Raw genomic sequence first — 21,640 nt, 5'->3', positions numbered from 1 at the left:
AAAACTTAAAAGTTCTAAATCCCGTAACTGTCATATTTATTAAAATTCATAGTCAAACTATGCATTATTTATGTTATTCCTGAAATTAAATGCCCTGCTTCAATTTTTTTTTTTGAAGTGTCAAATGGACACAACAAGTAGTTTCTTTTTGTTTAAGAGTAATAATAATTCTATTTAGCATGAAATAAATTCTAATTAAATAACTAGAACTAACGAAGAACAAAAAGGGAAAGAGAAAATAAGGTGTCATTTTTGTTCCATTTGGTTCGAGTTCACTATAATCCCATGTTTCTTGCCTCAATTAATAAAACCCTAAACCCACCCTCCGTCCAACGGATTGAAGCTTAATTTTCCGGTGAAGTACACGGCGGAGATGGATTTGGATTTCGACGGTCCAAGTAAAGTTCCGACTAGGCAATCCCGTTTTGCTCCTAAAAGCTCTAAATTGAAGCCCCAACCAGAAACCAAACCGAAAATTGAAACACTGCCACAGTCTGATTCAGCCATTTCGACTAAAAAGGAAGAGTTGACTGTTCATTTAGCCGAAAACGGAGCGGTTACAGGTAATGACGACGTTCCATTGGAGGGAGAGACTACAGGAAACGACCTGGGAGAAGATGAAGAACAAGCCACTGACAGCGTTCATGATGAAGTTGTTCGTGAAATTGATGTGTGTATTAACCCTTCCTTTGATCCCAGCACTCAGGTAGATTACTTGATTTAAGAAATGTGTTGTCTTTTTGTTGAATTTTGCATTTTTTTAATTTGTTAAGTATAATTTTCTTTTTGTTTGTCAGTTATATGTGTTTCAATATCCATTGAGGGCCGTATGGCGTCCGTATGAATTGGAGGAAAGATGTCAAGAGGTGAGTTACAATTGTTTTTAGTGTTTTCATTTGGTGGAATAAATTGGTCATTGTTTATTATGCCAAATGAATCAGTATCTTCGAAGATTAAATTGAAAATGCGAGGTTAAAGATAAGAATAGACTAGCTGGGTTTAAGTGATCAGTTCTGAATTCCCTTTTTTTTATTTTTTCAGGTGAGGTTGAGACCTTCAACTGCAGAAATGGAGGTTGATTTGGCAATAGATTTGGATTCTAAAAATTTTGACAGAGACTCTGTCCATGCTGCAACAATAAAAAAGCAGGTTCATTTGATTTATCCTCTTAAAATGTAAAGAGAATCTTTGAGATGTATGGAAGCATGACTTTTTAATATATTGTTCTCTTCTTAAACTGCAACGTAGACAAAGAACAAACTAGTTAATTTCTTTTCATTTGTGTGAGCCTTTGCTGGGTAGAGTTACCTGGTACATTTTTTGGTAGTTAGTGGGAGTTAGCACGTACCCGATGTAATAGTCTAGGTGTTTATAAAGAAGCTACACCACACGCACGTGCACACACGTATATGTATACATATGCTCTCCTTTTCCCTAGTTTCTGAGCATAAAATTATTAGAGATAGGCTTAGTGTTGCTAGCAATTGGCGGCTAAGGTCAGTTTTTCTCCCTTTAAAAAAAAGTAAAGTCCACCTTGTGCTGCCATGGCGTTTGGCTTTTCATCAAATTATGTCTGTATGTGCAAGTGTATGTGCAAGTCAGTTGCATGTCAAACTTTAACTAGTTAAATGGCACAAAGATGTTAAAATTGTGGTGCCTGTCACCTTCAAAGCCTGCGGCCGCCGCTTTATACATAAATATCGTCCAATTTCCTGGTTGTAACTCTGTTGTTAGGTGTAGGATAATGAGGTTGTTTTTTGCGAACTTTGACATTTAGATTCTGGAAACTCTGCACTTGATATTTGTTCCCTTAGCAGGAATTTCAGTTCTAATTTCTTTAGCCAGAATCTGATTGTTTCTCATAGTCCAGATGCTTTCTACATCATGGATGCCATTACCAACTTGCGCCTCTGGATATGCTGTTGGGGTCCTCATTGGCGATAAGGTAAACAATTTGTTGTTGATGGCTTAAATGCATCTTTAACTCCTTCATGAAGTTTGATTGACTAGTAGTTAGTCTTCTGCAGTTTCTGTGTGTGCTTATGCATTTTTCAGTTGTTGTCCTTCTCTTTTTAAAATTCTAATTAGGACCATAACAATGTCGAGTAGCTACTCTCGCAACTTCAAGTGTGATCAAGTCAATTTTATATCAGCTTCAAGTTGAAGCAAATCATCCGCTGTCAAATCTGACTCTACTGTTATCTAGCGGTCTGGAACTGCTATAATAGTATAGTGCTTCTGGCTCTCTTATTCACCCCAAGTTCTGCCACTAAGGGGTTGTTTGGTTGGGAACAAGTTATCGAGGGATTAATTATTCTGTGATAAGTTATTCCACCATGTATATGAGATAACTTATCCCATCACTATGGTATAAATGGTGGGATAAATAAATAATCCAAGGACTACCTAATACCTCCAACCAAATGCAGGATAATAATTATGCATTTTATCCCGGGATTATTATACCTTATACTTCACACCAAACTATTCCTTAGTAGTAAAATGTTGTCAAGTTAATCTAGTTATATTCTTTTGTTTTTTTTATGCATTGGTGTGAATAACTTTAACTAAATTTCTGGGTTTGCTAATAGTGATTTGAAGCTCATTTCTGCAGTCCAAAGAAAAATATTAAAGCTTACTAATGTTCTCCATAGTCACGCTCTTGCTTCCCGTTTGTTATGCAGTTACACCTCAATCCTGTTCATGCAGTTGTACAACTCCGGCCATCAAAGCGGAATCTTAAGGAAAGTGAGTTGAAGAAGAACGTTACCACCAACAATGATGAAAAAAGTGTTGAAAATGAAGACGTCAAGGAGAAAAGGCCCATGGGACCATCAAAGAAGCAGGTTCATTTCATGATTTTCTCTTTGATGACAGCTCCTAAGCTCAACTTATATGGACCTTGTATATGACCACTTTTCATGTGATATTATGGCACAGATCATTGGCTAGCACTTAAAATAATTCCCATTTCCTGCTTTACTAGGTTTGCCACATTTTTGGATAAATAATGATAACGGGGATGCCTAAAGATAGGTCTTCAGTAGTTAAGCAGTCTGCTACTTCAAGTCTTACTTTTTCTTGTATGGTAAATGCCACACCTACCTGCCTTTCCACTTCACCTCAATTGGTGACTCGAGTCAACCCCAACTTTATTGTTGGAGGTGGAGAATCTTTTGCAACTAGGCTATCCTTCCTTGATGTTGTACAAGATTTTTGTAAAAGTGTGTTACCTTTCCCTTGATTTATTCTTGAAACATATACCTTTTGTGCAGAACAAACCACCTGGGATAGAAAAGGATATTGGAGAGGTATGAACACCTGTGAACATGTACTCACAAAATTTCTGCTTTTCAGTATGAACTAATAACTCTCCATATTGTTCTTTAGCTTGAGTGGCTGCTGATTTTTCACCTACATGGTTTGAATTGACGTTTCTGTTGAAAGTGTTTTCTATTTATATTTGCTCAAGAGCAGTTAGCTTTCTTCACGCAGTTGCAAGTATCATTCCAAACAGTTTCATTGATGCAGATCCTTGTGAAGTTATTAATATCTGTTTTATTTCCTGTTTTAGCATTGGTTACATCTAAAATACCATGGGGCTAGGAGTGACATTTCAGCCAGATATCTGCAGAAAATGGCCATGGAGGAAGGCTCTCCAGTACCATTTTCAATGAGTCCGTATGTGTGCTAATATGGTTTATTTTTCTTTGCTTGAACGATATTATTTTTGGGCAAACTGCTGCTGTTCAGGACAACTAAAAGAAGCATTTTCCCTGCCTCACAGCATACATTTATCTACTCTCATTCTAATACCAGTTTTCTTTTCTTATTTGATACGCAGGGTTGATTATCTGAATGCCTTTTGTCCTGGAAGACCAACTGACACTGACAGATTAAAAATTCTTCGAACAAGGTATTGCAGCCACTCTAATTGGTCCTTCACATCGTGTGTTTTGACAGTGAAAGGATTGGAGGAGCTGCTAAGGACAAAAACAAAAATTTTATTTACATCTATGATCATATAGATCGTCTTCTTCTTTATTGTTGGGCGTTATCATCCTCTAGTATTGCACTATTGCTGGACCATTTCACTACCTGCAAATTATCTTCCTTTTCTTTTCCATGGAATTTGCAAATTACTGTAATGCATTCCTTATTTCTTGCTTTCTTTCTTTGTATTTATTTATTCACTTTTTGCATTCTGTATAATGTTGAGTTGAGGTTTGTGATTATCTTTGATTACTTGTTCATAATCTAGTGTTTTTAGTTAGCAATTGACTTGTCTTTGGTTGATGGACTGGTAATTTCCTACAATGTCAGAGAACAGATTCACATAGTAATTAAGTCTAGTTGCAACATCAAGGAATGTAATTCTCATATATTAAATTTGTAGATACATTTTTCTGAGCTGGGGAAAAATATCTCTAGTTAAAGAGGGGGCACAGGAATACTCTGGCTTAGACTCACGGGGAGTAGCGAGAATTTCACTAACAGAATCAAGTTCAACAGAATACGGTGAAGGGGATTTTTAAGAATGCAACATCGGGAGGTTTTATTAATCTTTGGCCATGTATGAAACTGGAGAAAATAATATTTGAGGGAAAATTAGGAGAGAATGTAAACACAAGAAAGGCATGCAAGCTATTAATCACTCAAACACTAAGGTCTAGCTAATCAATGGCAAATGTTGTGCCATGGATCTATTAGTAGCAAGTCTATTCTTTTTTCCCCCGACTTTGATGGCTGGACTTGCTCTATATTTTATGTTAAGCACATATTGGTGTTCCCTCTAAGAGACACTTCAAAAACAGTCTAGACTCTAATTTCTCTCAGTACTGTCAGTGTCGAAAAGTCAAAATAAATAAAAATCTCTGATCTACTCAGAGGTAGAGCCAAGATTTGAAGCATATGGGTAGAGCCAAGATTTGAAGTATTCTAGTTTGAAGTTACTGGGTTCTTAATTAATAATTAATAATTATTCAATGAACTTTAAAATAATACAGAGTTTGAACCAAAGCTACTGTGATTGACTGAACTTGTAACCGAAACTCTAGCTCCGCCCATGGGTCTGCTGGGGCTATGAAGGTGTAGGTACTAACTCCATGAAGTGGTAAGTTAAGCAGGAAAAGGAGGTTACTCAGACTTGAATTGCATGGCACAATTGAAGCGTGCCTTTTACTGAAGAAAAAGTGAATCATGTAAATTGTAAAGATAACATAACATAAACACAAACAACTCTATGGATAAATCAAAGCAGAAAGAGGTCCTTACTTTGAGTTTCACCGTCACTATTATCAAAGGAATTTTTCACGTGCTTGTCCCATGAAAAAGAATCAGGCTCACACGTGAAGGGTGTCTGCAAGAAGTGTTTAAATAAATGAAACCGTGCTGACAGCCTGACATAGTTTGACATAAATATGCAACCTCTGACTTGAATTGCTTCTGTTTGTGATTCTTTTATTTTCTTCCTCTAGCCAGAGATTTGCTGTTTCTTCATTCTAATATCCCTGACATGTGAATAGATAGCCTTTCTTGATATGCCACGTTTCTCAACTATCTTAAATAAACATTATTTCCCATTATATGGTCCTAGCTTGTAAATTGTCAAATTGATGGTTTTCAGGTTGTCTCAATTACCACTTGAAGAACGTGTTAGAACTTGGCTTCTTGAGGTTTGTACCCACTATTTGAATTGTGCGCTGCATGTATATTCTTATGCCTTCAGCAATGTTCATATACATGGCCCCATGTCCCTTATAGCTCACAAAGGCAGCACATTTCTAAATCTGAGTTCATTTTGCAACAGGGGCCTCCAATTCATCGTTTTGATGCTTTAAAGCACCTAGCGCCAGATAATTCTGCTGATGAGATTATAAGAGTCCTCCAAATATATGCACAATTAGTTCAAGGATTGTGGGTTCCAAAAAGTTCATTAGTCTATGGAACGAATAGTGGAGTTGAAGTTTTAGCGAGGAATTTCGTTCTGTACGAGTTTACCAAGGGTATCTTAATTAAAAAGTCAGTTTTTGGCAGGAGGCCTGAATTCCTTAAAGCTGCGACACCAGCACTAAAATCATTAGCTGTCGAGAGGCCTGACCTGAATGATTGGAAGCTCAAAGAGCATCCTGACAAGAAATTTGAAAACCTTTATGGTGATGTTGTGAGAGAGCAGCAAGCTACCTGGGAGTGCTTGGGGAAACAGATCAATGATGTTTTGCCTGGAGGAAGAAACAGGCCTACTATGAAGAATCCTTTAAACCCTAATGCCGACATTCCTGCATTGCCAAGTGGTGATAAGCCCACTTCTAGCTCACTTTTGAGAACATCTATGTCCGAAGAAATTCGAGAAGCTTTGCCAAAGGCGCTTCAAGAAGTTTTTAGAACTTATAAGGTTTGCAGGTGAGATATCTGAAAATGACTTATTAAATTTCTGCTTTTGTTGTTTAGTATCCAGTGAATAGTGATTTTGGGTATTCATCTTAGTCACACAAATTGTTAGAGTCTGAGAATAAGTAGGTGTCTGGCCATGGATTTCAAATAATTTTCACTTTTATTTGGAATTTATGAAGTTGGAGTTGGTTATACTTTTTGCAAAGGAGAGAATAGAGCACTTTATTTGATGAAGACCGAGTTGGTAAATAGGTTTGGAGCACTTCTCCAAATTGTGATAAATTCGCATGGCCAAACGGTTTCTTGCAGAAACCTGGGTCAATGAGGTGGTTTATTGACCTTGGTTTGATTGCTCTAAAATTGGCGATCATGTCCGGGCTTTCTAAAATTGCTTTTGCTCCCTCCAACTTCAGCCACCTGTTGTCTCTATGATCTTGTCTCACTAATAAGTAAATAGCATCACCTTTTTAATGGCTTTTCCCCTCAAAGTCCTGTGTATGTTGACTTGTTAGTTGAGGTGAGTTGTGCGAGTATTTAGGTCCTAATTGTCCACCACACGATTCATGCTTTGTCTTTCTTGTATGTTGTATATCTACTTTACTTCTCTAGAATGGAAATGGATCATAACATAGAATATATTACATTGTCTTTTTCCTGTGCGCCTCACCTGTCTACGATTTAGAAGGAACAGCGCATTTTTGTTCTTCAAGAGAAAATGTGCATGACTTGTTTTATTAGCATGATTTTCTCCATCTAAATTTGTGACCCCTAACAGATTGAGAATCCGCTGTTTACTTTTTGTCAGTTTCCAACAAATCCGCCAAGGTCTGCGAAAACTTGGAGTTTCTAAGTCATATCCTCCAAAGGGAGCTCCAAGGAAAGCTATAACTGCATCCATTGATGTTTTTGATGCACCTCAAGAGGAGATACAGGCAGGGTTGCTGTAAACATCCATGGTGTCTATGTTTTGAAGTCGTCGCCAGATAATCCACAGTATGACACATTGAGGTTAGTAACCATTGCTATTATAAGTAAAACTGCTTGATGAACACCTAGGCCCACAACTAATACATAATTTTGGTTCTCAGGAAAGTTGTAATTGATCTTTTTATGGCTGAAGGACCGAGTGCCAAGCTAAAGAAAGCATCTGTAACTGAAGCTGCCAAGTTACAACTGAATAGGGATATTACCAATGTTGAGTTTCTAAAGGTGAGTAGTTCTTTTCTTGTAATGAGAGTTAAGGAATATCTTCTCTTGACATTATTGTAGTTGATGTAGTGATTTCAATTTTGAATTAGTCAATCAATGAAATGCACCTACTTTGGGTTATTTAAATACTTGCAAGTAATTTGTCTTTGAAGGCATGTTTAGGGGTCTTAAAATTAGCGTTTCTCTACATCTCACACTTCTCCGTACTTAAAAACCTAATGTTGTGTGGCAACATCACAAAACCATAGTATAACTAGTTGTGCTCTATCTTACCCAAGTCTACATTGACTCCTACTGATTGTAGGTCTTTGAGCCACCTTTTCTAAGTAATTTTAGGTCTACTTTGCTTTTTATCATTTTCAATCACCAGAATGTACATATGAACTGATAAGTTGAATGGTAAAGAAGCGTTGGACAGAGTTGCAAGAAAAGGGGATGTCAACAAAGGTGTTACTGATTTGATTCCTATAGATTGGTGGGCACAGTTGGTTTGCTTTAGGAATGCCACTTAGAAGAAGGGTCATGCAGATTGGAGCATTTTCCTGTGGAAACAAAAACAAAGGGTTTTTTTCTGCTAGTTGAAAAGAATTTTTCCTTTTTCATTTTCCATCGAGTTTCAAGAACTGTTATTTCCTTTCCCCTTCTTTTTATTATTGGATCTATAGTTTGGTAAGTTGCCTGGAATTTTGTATTATGAATGAGCTCCAGTATGAAATATTGTCAGCGGTCATATTGCAATGATTTTTCTGAAATTTCTGCAGAAGCTTCATTGCTTTTGTCTAATTCCTGATATATTATAGAAAAGACTTCCTGAATGGCAAATAATTTTCTATGCTTGTGCAGGTTATGAAGGAACTATGTCATTCAGAAAAATCAGCATGGGTTTTGAGAAGTGGCGACGGCAAGCCAGAATAATCTGCTACCTTTAAATCATGTTGTACAGGTCAGGGAAAGTAGGTACATGTTAGTTGCGGAAATTCTCGATAACGAGCAGGAAGAAAGCTTTGCTTGAGATTTCCCTTTACTCACAATTGTTTAGTTTTTGGGTTGTACAATGTCTCAAGTATACGGTTGAGCTGTTGGTAGGAAACGTTTTGCATTTGCAAATCTAGTAAAAAATTTAGGAGATATTACTTTATCAGAAGATATTGTGGATATATACTTCTTTCCTTTAGTCCCTCAAAGGGTTCTAAGTTGGTTCTAGTTTTATGATGGCCAATGATACATGTGCATTGACAAGATTTAAATAGATCATGCATCGAGGCATTTGGGAGAAATTAAGTGCTTCTGGGGAGTAACAGAAATCAGGAAGAGTCCACATAGTTGTGTATAATATATGACACCGAAGGGTGTGGCCTAGTGGTCAATGAACTGGTTGAGAACCCTAAGGTCTCAAGTTCAAAACTCAGCGGCGACAAAAAATACTAGGTGATTATCATAGCCTTGGCTGATAGAAATACTTGGTACTGTTGATGGTGGGAGGTGGTAGGTTGTGGTGTCTCGTGGAATTATAGTAGACTATATTTTATTTTTAACATATCATAGTAAAATTTGCCGATCAAGCACGTTGAGGGACAACACCTGGCCTCCCCGTTAATGACATACTTATATCATATTTATTTTTCTTCTCATTTCGTGTGACATCATTGAAGAGTTAAATTTTGGCCTGTGAATTTAGAATGAAAGTTTAAAATAAAACTTACATATCTAAAAACTATATAAAAAGTATAATAAGTTATATTAGTTAATAATTTAAAATATTTTTAAAACATAAAAAGATCTTATCAAACAAAATTCAAAAGTTACTACAAAAAGGGGGAGCTACTTCTAAATCCTGGAAAATCCTAGTTGCAGAATTGAAAACTTGTACTATTGTGTAATATGTTCTCAAAAAAGAGTGGAAAAGAAACTTTTATTCAAATTAGAGTAGTACTACTAGTTCTGCAACAATAGAAGTATCAGCACCCTTTTCAACCTATTGATATGAGTTATGATGGAATGGTAGAGTTTCTTCTTAATTAAATATTTTGAGTTTGATGAACTTCCGAGAATGGAAAAATCTATTTGGAGGCACTACTCAAAAATGAGTTTCGTAATGTACAAATTTAAATTTAGTGCCCGTTTGGCCATGCGATATGGTATCATGATATGGAATCATGAGATGAAATTGAAGTTTTGTTTGGACATGCGATATGAAATTTTTGTGTTGTATATTTTCTGATAAACACAAAAATCTCATAAGTTGTAAAACTATTAAAATAGCTCCAATTGTTTATTCAATCTTATCAAATAAATAAAAAGTTATAAAATCGCATAATAAATTATTACAAAGCTATTTGTTCTCCACTTGAGTAATTGTTTCATCTAACTTTAATTTAATAAAAAAAATTGAATATAAATTGTAGTGTACTAGTCTTTAATATAATCCTCCCACATAGTACGGATAATTTCCTCACGTTGAACTTGCATTTCTCAATCATGTGATCGAGAAGACGAACCAACATTGTTACTTTGAGCCATTTGTTGTTCAATATCATCCACAACTATATTTTCATGCTCATAGACCATAAATATTTCATCACTTTAACAATCGGTTGGTGTGAGTTAAAGTGAATATATGTTGGTGAGAATAATAAATTTTATGTCGATGAGAATAATAACTTTTAAAAAGTAATGATGTGATTATAAATTTTATTTACATATGAAATAAATGGTTAGCAAATATAAATGTGGAATTGTTTTAACAAAATAAAAATCTGTGGATCAATTTTTATATTAAAAATATCTCAAATCATGATATGGAATTACCATATAATTTCATATCATCGTTTTTGAAAAATATGGAACCACATCTCATGATATGGAATCATGAAATGAAATCAGTGTAAAATCGCATGTCCAAATGCTGATTTCATCTCATGATACCATATCATGATATGGTACGCATAGCCAAACGCCTATAGACTTCAATATGAATATTGACAAGAAAAACCTTTTCTACCTAGAAGAAAAAGAAACAAGAAGCACTAACAGCCAAATTAACATTGAATAGTGTTTTTAGTACTATCACTGCACAGCTTCTCTGCTCTGAAAAAGAGAGAGGCTAAAGTCACATTGCTTTTGCATTGAAACTTGCATACACACAAAATATTTTCTCTGTTTTATTTTTATTTGTCCACTTTAAACTTTACACATATTAAATAGTACTCTTTTTTTTATTTGATGTTTGATCCGTATTCATATTCTATCATGATTAATTTTGTTTCACGTCGTAAAAAATTCTATTTAAAGGAAAAACACTTTTATTAAATTGTTTTTTTTCATATCTAAAATTTGAACTCGAGGGTTTGGTGATGAGTGGACGGATTACAAAATGACACACTCTCATTTTAGTTTGTTGATAAAAGAATATCATCTTTAAAAAATAAATTGACATTAAAATGTAAATTGGCTTTCACGTTTATCTTTTGAAAAACATTTAAATGTGAAAAGAGGAAGAATAATAAAAGAATATTGGGATTAAGCAAAATCAAGCATGTGATTGTGGGATACACGACAAATAAAATTCAAAGATTAGAACACATTTATTTGTATCACGGAATAAAAACTTAGGTAGTTCAATATCTCCATCCACCAACAGAGGCGTATCTAGAATTTATGAATAATGGGAGTACTACTCATATAGTCAATGTCGCTATAAAATTATTTAAAATCGAACTTAAATTTCCACACTAAAAATTCATTTGTGTACCATGTATCAGTAAGTGCAGTCACTCCTTTATAAAAAAAAAATTACACCATTTAGCTAGGTTGATTTTTTGTTTTATATATGTGTACTATATATTAGACTCACCTAATTTTCTACGTAGTTATACTTTTTTATATTGATTTTTTTCATGAAACTAAGACAAATAAAAGTTTAAAGCAATTTTTGTTATAAAAAGTAATATATTGACGTTTGTAATATAAAAAATTGAGTAGAAATTAGTCACGAGGGAGAATCTTTTCTTCTTTTAATTTCATGTTTGATTTTGTTTTGCATAAAAGAGAAAATGGTTTAAAACCCTCCGACCTATATCCGAAATTTCAATTACATACTCTAACTACACGGGTGTCCTATTAGTCCCATGAACTTCATATTTCTCTATTTTCTACACACTTAAACGCTGACCTGTCATAGGAGGTGTTCTCACCTCCCTTAGGCGCGTAAGGATGTATCTAAAACACATCATCTGCATTTTGGAATCCACGTGTAAGTCCAAATCAATCTAAAATTAAGGCTTTCAATTACAACTTGCATTTCTAAGCTTTTTTTCTCCCACAAATCTTCCATCTTCTTCCTTTCTTATGCCATTTAAAAAGCTTGAAGCTTGGGAACGATTGTCTTTCATTTCAAAGCTTCAATGGTAACTTCCATTTCAAATCTTGAACCTTTAGAATTTCTAATCTTCTCTAAAAAAAATCGTTATTAGATTCAAGGTTCAAAGTTATTTTTCTCACTCATAAATATAAAATTGTAAAGTCAACTAGATCTAGCTATGGAGCTTGAGATTTCTTCTCCATGTCAATGCCCAAAAATAAGTTATTTCCCTCTTCAATTCATAAATATAGAACCACAATGTATGTACACCCATTCTTTTCACCTTCCTCCAACTCCTTCACCATTACATCTGAACTTGAAGATTTACTGATTTAGAAAATACCAATTTGCAACATCCATTTTTTCATTTATAGATCAATTTTATTTATTTTTTAAAAGATTACATCACATGATAAATGACATTGTTAAAATTATCTGGGTGGCAAAGCAAGTAATCTTGAAAGAACAATTCTTGGGTCACTGTGACTTGCATTACTTGCTAAGAATAATGTAGAAGAAGAAGAAGAAAGGTTGATATTCAATTGAAGAGTAGACATGTTGTTGGTTATGTTTGGAATTGAGAATTTTAACCTAATTAAAAGAATAAGTTAAAAAAAAGTGGGGTCTACTGCATTTGAAATAAATAGGAAAATAAAATTGAAGAAAGTGGGCCCACTTAGCGCATGTATACAAACATATGTGTATATCTGGTAATGACAAAAGTTGAGTGTTTAAGTGTATAGAAAATAGAGAAATATGAAGTCTAGGGGGGTAATAGGGCACCCATGAAGTTAGAGTGTGTAATTAGAATTTCGAATATAGGTTGGATGGATTTTAGACCATTTTCTCCCGCATAAAATGTAAAACAAATTAAAAGGTAAATGAGAAAAGAAAATAAAGATTTATCAGTGGCGTCTGATTTAGTTACAACAAACCCAACAATTTATTTGACTTCTAGTTAGTATTGCATAGGCCAGCCATATCCATATTAATGTATTACTATATTTTCAGAATATTAGACAAGTAAAAATGAGAAGAGAATACAAGTAATGAATTATTGTTTTGCATAATATGGTCGTTTGGTAAAAAGTATAAAAATAATATTGAATATGATATACTGATAAGTGATAATGATAAAATTAATTATGTTGACATGTATTATTTTTTATTGCCCATTTGGTTTGTTAAATGAATGAGGTGTACTAGAATAGAAATAATACTTATAATATTATTAATCAATATCATGATTCACTACGAGTAAAAGTAATATTGAATAACCTATATAATTAATACAGTATATATTATTTTCTTTAATATCTCCTACCAAACTATTATTACGTGTGATTCATCTAAACGCATACGCTCAAAGACACATATAAATATGAAAATTTTAAAAAGAAGAAGAAATTTTCTAGAATTGATTTGAAAAAAATTAGATCTCATAAAAGGGTGGGAAACAGGTTATCATGTGCCCTTTTATTCATCAATTACAAAAATAAGTGGAAATAAGGCAAAAGGGAGAAAGATCCATGCAAATATGGCAACAAAATCTTTAGGAAAAATTTAAAAGAAACACATTTAATTATTTGGATTATTAAGAACCTAATTATACGCCAATAATTAATAGCTGACATATCAAAAATATCTATTGTAATCTCACAAATGAAATTTGAGAAAAGAATATGATATACACAGAATATCTTATCTTCATTTTTTTCTGGAGTAGAGAAGTTTAATCAATAGAATTTTGACTAAAAAATATATATTTTCAAATAGAATTGCAAGAACAATATGACAAGAAAAATAAGAAGATAGTACAAAATAAATGTAAAGGTAAAAGTAATAATTAATAGTAAATGAAAATAAAAAAGGAAATGTTTCTTCATAAGGCAGCATGTGCATGTTAGTTGTCCTTCTTTATCCACTTATGATCATGCTTTGCTTAAAATTATATTAAATTGCCCCATTTTTCCTTCCCATGAAATATTCAAATCACACATTAATACAATTCCTTTCATTTACCTCTATTACAAATAAACAGAGAAAATATCAAAAATTAAATAAATAAGTTATTTCTTTATCTTTCTCTTGGTGTTCGATACTCGCTTAATAAATAACTTATTTGATCAAAATTTCAAAAAATTGCTTATTATGAATAATACTTTTCAATTAAATACTTTTGAAGAGTACAATTTTGTTACATTAATTAATTTGATTTTTTATTTACTTTCATTAATACTAAAAGGAATTATTTTTAGGAAAAACACTATTTGTCATCACAAATATATTTTCTTTTTTCTTCTACGTGAGTTTGATACACTTGAATTGAAATTTTTTTAGAAATAACTTTTTTATCTCCACGAAATAATGATAAGATTTGTGTACATTCTATCTTTCTTAAATTCTACTTGGTGAAACCTCCTTAAACTCTACTTGGTGAAATTTCACTAGATATGTTGTTGTATCTAAACTTATATAAAAAAAAATTCTAAAAATCTTGGTCCAATACACCAAAACTCTATTTTTTTATTTTAGAAAGAAGCATTTTTAGTTTTCAAAAAAAACTTAACCAAGTGTCAAGTAAATAGAGATGGAGTGTAATAAATAAATTCTAAATCTAGATAATTTTATCATAATTTTATTAGACCAATTTTGGGATCATAGTGTTGTAACCTCTTTCTCTTTGGTTGAGGAATGCTTGTCACCTACTCCTCTTAAAAGCTCAAGTTCCCACTCCCACTCTTCTTCAACTTTTCTCCTAAATTGCTAATCTTTGATCTGCTCTGTTTTTTCTTCTGTTTGTTGAATGATAGTATGGAGAAGCACAAATGCAAGCTATGTTCAAAGAAATTCTTAAATGGAAAAGCTTTAGGTGGTCATATGAGGTCTCATTTAATACCTCTACCACTCCCACCTAAGACTCCGCCGTTAAATCAAGATTCCGGCGGCCGGAGTGAGTCAACTTTATCACTCTGTTCATCGGAAAATCAAGAAGATAAGGTGGTGGAAGAGAAGGATTTTAATTACGGGTTGAGGGAAAATCCGAAGAAAAGCTTTAGAATGATAGATCCTGAGTTTTTGGAGGATGGGTATGTGGTACAAGACATAGAGAGTGAGACTGAGTCGGAAAAAAACACAGAAAATCGGAGAAGATCTAAGAGAAATCGAAGAATGGTTGAAAATGATGAAAGAATCGAAGAAGTGAAGGTGAAAATTACTGATTTCAGATCGTTGAATTTGTATTCAGATGATGCAGACATTGCTATGTGTTTAATGATGCTTTCAAGAGATTCAAAATCGAAGTCAAAACAACACCAATGTGGGATTTGTTACAAAGTGTTCAAAACTTCTCAAGCTTTAGGTAGTCATAAAACTATTCACAAAAACAGAAACAACTATGATAATGGTGAAGAGAAAGCGCGAAAAATATCTTCGAAGAGAAAACTAAAACTAGTTAGTCATGTGGATGAGAAATTGCATGAATGTCCATTTTGTGGGAAGTTTTTTCAGTCAGGTCAAGCATTGGGTGGACATAAAAGATCACATCTTGTTGTTATGAATTCATCAACAATAACAGGTTCTTGTTCATCAACAAATTCAGCTAATTTACCAAGTAGGTTCATAGATCTTAACATGCCAGCACCACTTGAAGTCAATGAATTTTGCCAACCAGATTAATTATCTGCAGTGAAATTTCAACAAGAATTTGCATGAGAGGTTAAATAATTGTCTTTTAGTCATTTTTCTTTAATGGGGTTTGCTTATTTGTATTAAAAGTTATGATCTTTAGTCCCATTTTAGCTCCTCTTGTTTTGGGGTAGCTGTAACTTGTAACACACATTGCTTTGAAACTTTCACAAGCAATCTGAAAAATTAGTTGCAGATACAAACAACTGATACAGTACTGTGGGGTGGGGACCAACTATTGCAGGGTAGTAGTAATAGACCAGTAGTGTAGCAGAAGAAAAGAATGAATTTTATATAATATCATCAGACTTTTTTGTATTCTTTTGGTTAATTGCTACTTAGAATATGCTTATGAGTATTGCTTGTGGTACAAGAACCTTTTGTTCAGTTTTGGCCTCAGTGAAAATACCAAAGCAAAGTTTTCAACCTACTGTTGAAGCGGTGTTGCTCAGACTTTTTAAAAATATTATCATTGGTGTCAACATACAACAATGGTGGAGCCAGGATGAACAGTTGAACACCCAACCATTGAGAGCTTTTGTATCTTGATTCAAGAGATTGTCAACATCAAATATATATGAAAATGAAATCAAAATTTAACTTGTATATTTTTTTGACAAAAGGGTATCACTTAACGCTGCTTAAGCAAGGGCAACTCCATTTCTACCTTTCAAATTCTTCAAAAATATGTAATTTTTGAGGATTCAAACTCGTTTAACTATATTTTTAAAAAGTTCGAACAATATAAACTTGTGTTTACTTGTTTGTTTGCCATATCCGGCTGGTGTCTTGTTTTTCTTTGTGCTTCTTTGATTTCTTTTTACTCCCTCCGTCCCTTTTTAGTTGTCCACTTTAGAAATGGCACACAGATTAAGGCAACAATGATTAGCACAGTGAAGTTACAATTTTACCCTTATGACAACTTTTCACTTCAAAATTATAACCACTTATTTGAATTAAAGTGAAATAAATTGGAGGGAAACAACATACACTTTTACAATTTTCAAGAAGTGTAAATAAGGGTATAATAGGAAAAAATTTGTTGTCCTTTCTTGATTTGTCAAAATGGACAACTAAATAGGGACAACCAAAAAAGGAAATATGGACAAGTAAATAGGGACGGAGGGAGTATTATTTTAAGGATTTATTTTGTGTATATAATTAAAAGAGAAACCTTAAAGAATGCCATTGTTTTGTTCTCTCTCATCATTGCCTTTATGGATTTGTCTGCTTGAAGTCTGCACAAGTAGTTTTTCTCCGTCTGTGACAGATAATATAAGTACCAGAATCTACTTCTAAATTACCAAAAGGACCTCAATTTTTTTCCCTTTTCACTCTACTTGAAATGACTTTTTTTTTTTAATTATAAAAGTAATAATCAAAAGTTCCCGTGAGAAAGATTACGGTGAAATGATAAATATTTTTTTTATTTTTAGCTAAAAATTTTAAATTTGAATTTTTTTAGATATTGAATTGTTTTTATTGGAGAACGTTTTAAATGAAACATTATCTAAAAAAAAAGTGAATAGCTTCTTTAATCAGCTAATTCAAACGAGCTTTGAGTAATAACTTGAGTTTATCAGCTACTCATAATTAGTACTAATACAAAAATACAAAATTACAAATGTAGAATGTTTAATTAACAGTTAATAATACAGCATAATTTAGTACTATAAAATATAGAATTACTCCTAATAAAAAGGAGAGATCTCGATATAAATAAGAAAATGATAGAACATAGCTAGTTGTATGCAGTTGTTAAGGAAGCTGTCATTGTCAGACACATAAATTAAAAACTATAGTAGTATGAGATTGAATTAAAGGCCACCACATTTATCTCTCATAAATTAATTACACTTGCTACCTTTACCTTCAATTGTTTGGAGCGGGCACGATATGGTAGATTATTACATTGAAATTGAAATTTTTAATAATGTATCTCGATATTATGATTTAATGTATAAAATTATAATTATTTATATATTTGATATGGTAATCAATTTTTATATTTAAAAAATAACAAAATTAGATCGAAGTATATATTTATACACGCGGCTCATTATATATAGTTATGATACTAATAAATATATAATTTAGTACTAACATAAAATTAAATGTTTAGATGTTTGAACTTTGACTACGCACTATTTTTGATAGAAATGTTTTATTTTATGTGTAATTAATCAATGAAGAGAATTTCTTGTATTTTTTTTCTTTGAACATTTCTGTAATATATAACATGTTAGTATTATATAATTGTGACATTTCTTAAAACATCAAAATGTTATACCAAAATACCAAATATCAAATCATATCAGATTAGTTTAATATGATTACAGTATAATATTTTCTAAAATTGAAAATCAAATTTATCGAACTGCATCTGCATGTCCACCCCTACTTCCAGTATTCGATATATATATATAGGTCAGAAAAAGGGTGTGTAAGAGTTTTCCCCCCTAATGGTCCTGTTATCCTGTGTCAAAAAATTATACATATAACATGCATAATAATAAAAAACTATTCCTTCTTAGTTTCGGTTAATATTTCAAAAAATTATTCAATTTTGACAAATTATCTAATTAAGTTACTGAATTTTATTTGTATTAGTAAATTTTAATAATAAATTTAATTGAGTGATTTTATTGATACAAAATTCTAAATTGAATGATTTATCTAAGTTGAGTGATTTTATTAATTAGACTTTGTTAGATAATTTCTCAAAATTGACCTTGGGAGACATTAAACCCGAGAGTAGTTAGTGATACTACTCCCTCCATTTTAATTATCCTGGATGACTTAAGCTTATCTTGATTCCCTTCTTTGACTAAAAAAAACAAAACTTTACTTAGATGGTGTGACACATTTAGCTTTCCATCGAGAAAAATGGGAGTAAAAGTGTGCTTATAATGTTTCTGACTTTACGATCGCAAGCTGTTATAATGCTTCTGACTCTGGTTTCATCGCAAGTTCTGTCTCTTAGTATTAAAAATTTGTCAAGTTCTTCTAGTTATATTTTTCTATTTCTTATATACATTCGTGCGAGAAACTTCGACTAAAAATTCTAGGCTTGCTAATAGCGAGTTGAAGCTCATTTCTGCGGTCAAGAAGAAAAAAATATCAAAGCTTATTACTACCAGCAATGATGAAAAAAGTGTTGAAAACAAAGACATTGAGGAGAAAAAACCTATGGGACCATCAAAGTAGGTTCATTTCATGATTTGCTCTTTGATGCTAGCTCCTAAGCTCAACTTATATGGATTACAGATCAATGACTAGGACTTAAAATATCATATGCATTGCTCTAAAATAGATAATCATGTCTGAGCTTTCTAAAACTGCTTTTGCTCCCTCCATCTTCTGCCACCTATATGTAGTCGACCCTTTGTGTTTAGTTCATGAAACCCCACTCTCTCTACTTTTCTAATCTTGTTTGTTCATAGAAACCCCCTCCCTATCGGAACATTTTATGGCTTTCGATATAAACATTTTATGACTTTCGATATTGTAACGATCGGGTTCCGTCGTTATAGATAATCCGACGGGGAAAAATTTTGGGCCGGAAAACTTTTTCGTAGTAGCTTGGAATTTCTCAACCTAGTCCAGATTTGGACGAAATCGGAGTCATTAAAGTTTAGAGAAATCTGGAGGTAACAATCGGGTGATTTATTTATGATTTTGATTACATGAGTAGTTAGATAAGTCATTAAGGAATCTGTGCGACTTTACGGAATTGGATTCGGGTGAGTAGAACTCCTGGAATCGATCTTAGCGTGAACGGTATTTTCTGAGCGTCGTTGGCTAAAGGTGTGTTGTGAAATGGAGGTCTTGAAATTATTAAAATAGCTCGTTGTTTCGTGCAAGCCGCTTTGGCGGTGGTTTTGGTCTCTCTGGCGGGGCCGCTTTGGCGGGCCAGACGCGACTTAAAGTCGTAAATAAATCCCAAAATGACTTAATTCTGCACTTTTCGATTTTTAGAGCTAAGGAACGAACACCAGGCGACTCTTGACAGTTTTCCACCATTCTTGAGGTTAAAGGTAAGTTTTTCACTCTCCGAATCCGTTTTTCGATCCGTAGAACGTAATAGAATGGGTAATTATCGATGGGGGAAGGTTTTGATCGAGATTCTATGGTGGAAACAACCCTATTTTGGGTGCTTGGAATCATGGGTATGATCTAGGGTTCATAGAATTGTTAGCGATTCGGGTAACTAGTGATTGTTTATTGATTCCCGTGTTATATGTTTNTGTAATTTCTCAACCTAGTCCAGATTTGGACGAAATCAGAGTCATTAAAGTTTAGAGAAATCTGGTAACAATCGGGTGATTAATTTATGATTTTGATTACATGAGTAGTTAGATAAGTCATTAAGGAATCCGTGCGACTTTACAGAATTGAATTCGGGTGAGTAGAACTCCTGGAATCGATCTTAGCGTGAACGGTATTTTCTGAGCGTCGTTGGTTAAAGGTGTGTTGTGAAATGGAGGTCTTGAAATTATTAAAATAGCTCGTTGTTTCGTGCAAGCCGCTTTGGCGGTGGTTTTGGTCTCTTTGGTGGGGCCACTTTGGCGGGCCAGACGCGACTTAAAGTCGTAAATAAATCCCAAAATGACTTAATTCTGTACTTTTCAATTTTTAGAGCTAAGGAACGAACCCCAGGCGACTCTTGACAGTTTTCCACCATTCTTGAGGTTAAAGGTAAGTTTTTCACTCTCCGAATCCGTTTTTCGATCCGTAGAACGTCATAGAATGGGTAATTATCGATGGGGGAAGGTTTTGATCGAGATTCTATGGTGGAAACAACCCTATTTTGGGTGCTTGGAATCATGGGTATGATCTAGGGTTCATAGAATTGTTAGCGATTCGGGTAACTAGTGATTGTTTATTGATTCCCGTGTTATATGTTTAAGTTTATAATTAATTTTATCTAGATATTTATCTACTTTAATATTCAATTCACAAATAATTAATTAGAAATACAATTCACAAATAGAACCCATGGATTGTATTAACTTAACTCACTGAATTACAAGCTAAACTATTAACAATGTATATTATATTAGAATTCTTGTCTTACACACACAACTGATCTTCATGTTTTCATCATCCTACGTGGAGACGGCGTCAAACAGTGGTGCTGCCTTCGTCGGCCGGTGAGGAGGGATGGAGTGTGTGGGCGCTATTGTTTTGAATGGAGGTAGAAGTGAAAGGTTAGGATTTGAGAGTTATTTAGGGATTAAAATAGGAAAGAAAGAGGATTTTAATCTGGAGCGTTGATTAGATTAGGATGGACAACTGTAAAGAATTTGATTGAATTTGGTCTAATAGAGCTATAATTGAAATAAACAAGTGGTTAAAATTGAATTGAAGTGGCTGAAATTGAAATAAATTGAATATGAAAATGTCTATAAATTAAATAAATTGGATAGAAAAGACTATAATTTAAATAATTTAAAGGAAAGTTAAATAAATTGCTAATTAATTAATAAATATACTACACTTATTTAATATTTTCATACAAAATAAACACTTAAATATTATAAATGTTTAAATCTAAAGTAAATTAATTATTTCAATTAAGCAACCGATAAGTATTTTAATAATAATAATTTAAAAAATTTAATAAATTTTGTAAATTATGAATATTAAAGTAGATAAATATCTAGATAAAATTAATTATAAACTTAAACATATAATAAAAGAAATAGGTTTTTAAAATGCATATTTAATCAAATAGCAACTGCGAAAGGTTATAGGTCGGTTAAAATTGGGTGTCAACAAATAAAACTTTCAATAATATAAAACTACGAATTAGTTCTAGTTAATATGATATTTGTCATGTGTTTGCAATACATTAACCTTGGATGTTATCGTAAAAACTTTATTTATTAATCTCAGAATTTGAGTTAATTAATTCAAAAGTTCTAAAATATTTGTGGCAACGAGTAGATAGTTTTTTTTTTTTAAAAGAAAGAAATTGTATTTTTTTTT

At 33.0% G+C, this 21,640-nt stretch overlaps 2 protein-coding genes across 2 annotated transcripts; both read left to right on the top strand.

Moving 5' to 3' along the window:
* Positions 1-202: 202 nt before the first annotated feature.
* LOC125841880 (uncharacterized) lies at positions 203-8,829 on the top strand. The gene is given in 14 exon segments (XM_049521063.1): positions 203-706; positions 798-866; positions 1,042-1,149; positions 1,871-1,945; positions 2,685-2,846; positions 3,276-3,311; positions 3,575-3,681; positions 3,845-3,916; positions 5,627-5,675; positions 5,810-6,402; positions 7,199-7,326; positions 7,329-7,401; positions 7,482-7,602; positions 8,446-8,829. Coding segments are annotated over 14 exon segments (1,998 nt in total). The 5' UTR covers positions 203-373; the 3' UTR covers positions 8,518-8,829.
* A 5,918-nt stretch (positions 8,830-14,747) lies between these two features.
* LOC125841889 (zinc finger protein ZAT1-like) lies at positions 14,748-15,873 on the top strand. The gene has a single exon (XM_049521073.1). It carries the CDS (start codon positions 14,777-14,779, stop codon positions 15,638-15,640), a length of 864 nt encoding a protein of 287 aa, XP_049377030.1. The 5' UTR covers positions 14,748-14,776; the 3' UTR covers positions 15,641-15,873.
* The last annotated feature ends 5,767 nt before the right edge of the window (positions 15,874-21,640 follow it).

The sequence above is a fragment of the Solanum stenotomum genome, chromosome 10 (genome assembly GCF_019186545.1).
Source record: "Solanum stenotomum isolate F172 chromosome 10, ASM1918654v1, whole genome shotgun sequence".
In the NCBI taxonomy this organism is placed as follows: Eukaryota; Viridiplantae; Streptophyta; class Magnoliopsida; order Solanales; family Solanaceae; genus Solanum; species Solanum stenotomum.
This window is presented reverse-complemented; position numbering and strand designations above follow the sequence as displayed.

Excerpts from the sequence above, each read along its gene's own strand:
- LOC125841889 (XM_049521073.1), top strand. The coding sequence starts at position 14,777 with ATGGAGAAGCACAAATGCAAGCTATGTTCAAAGAAATTCTTAAATGGA.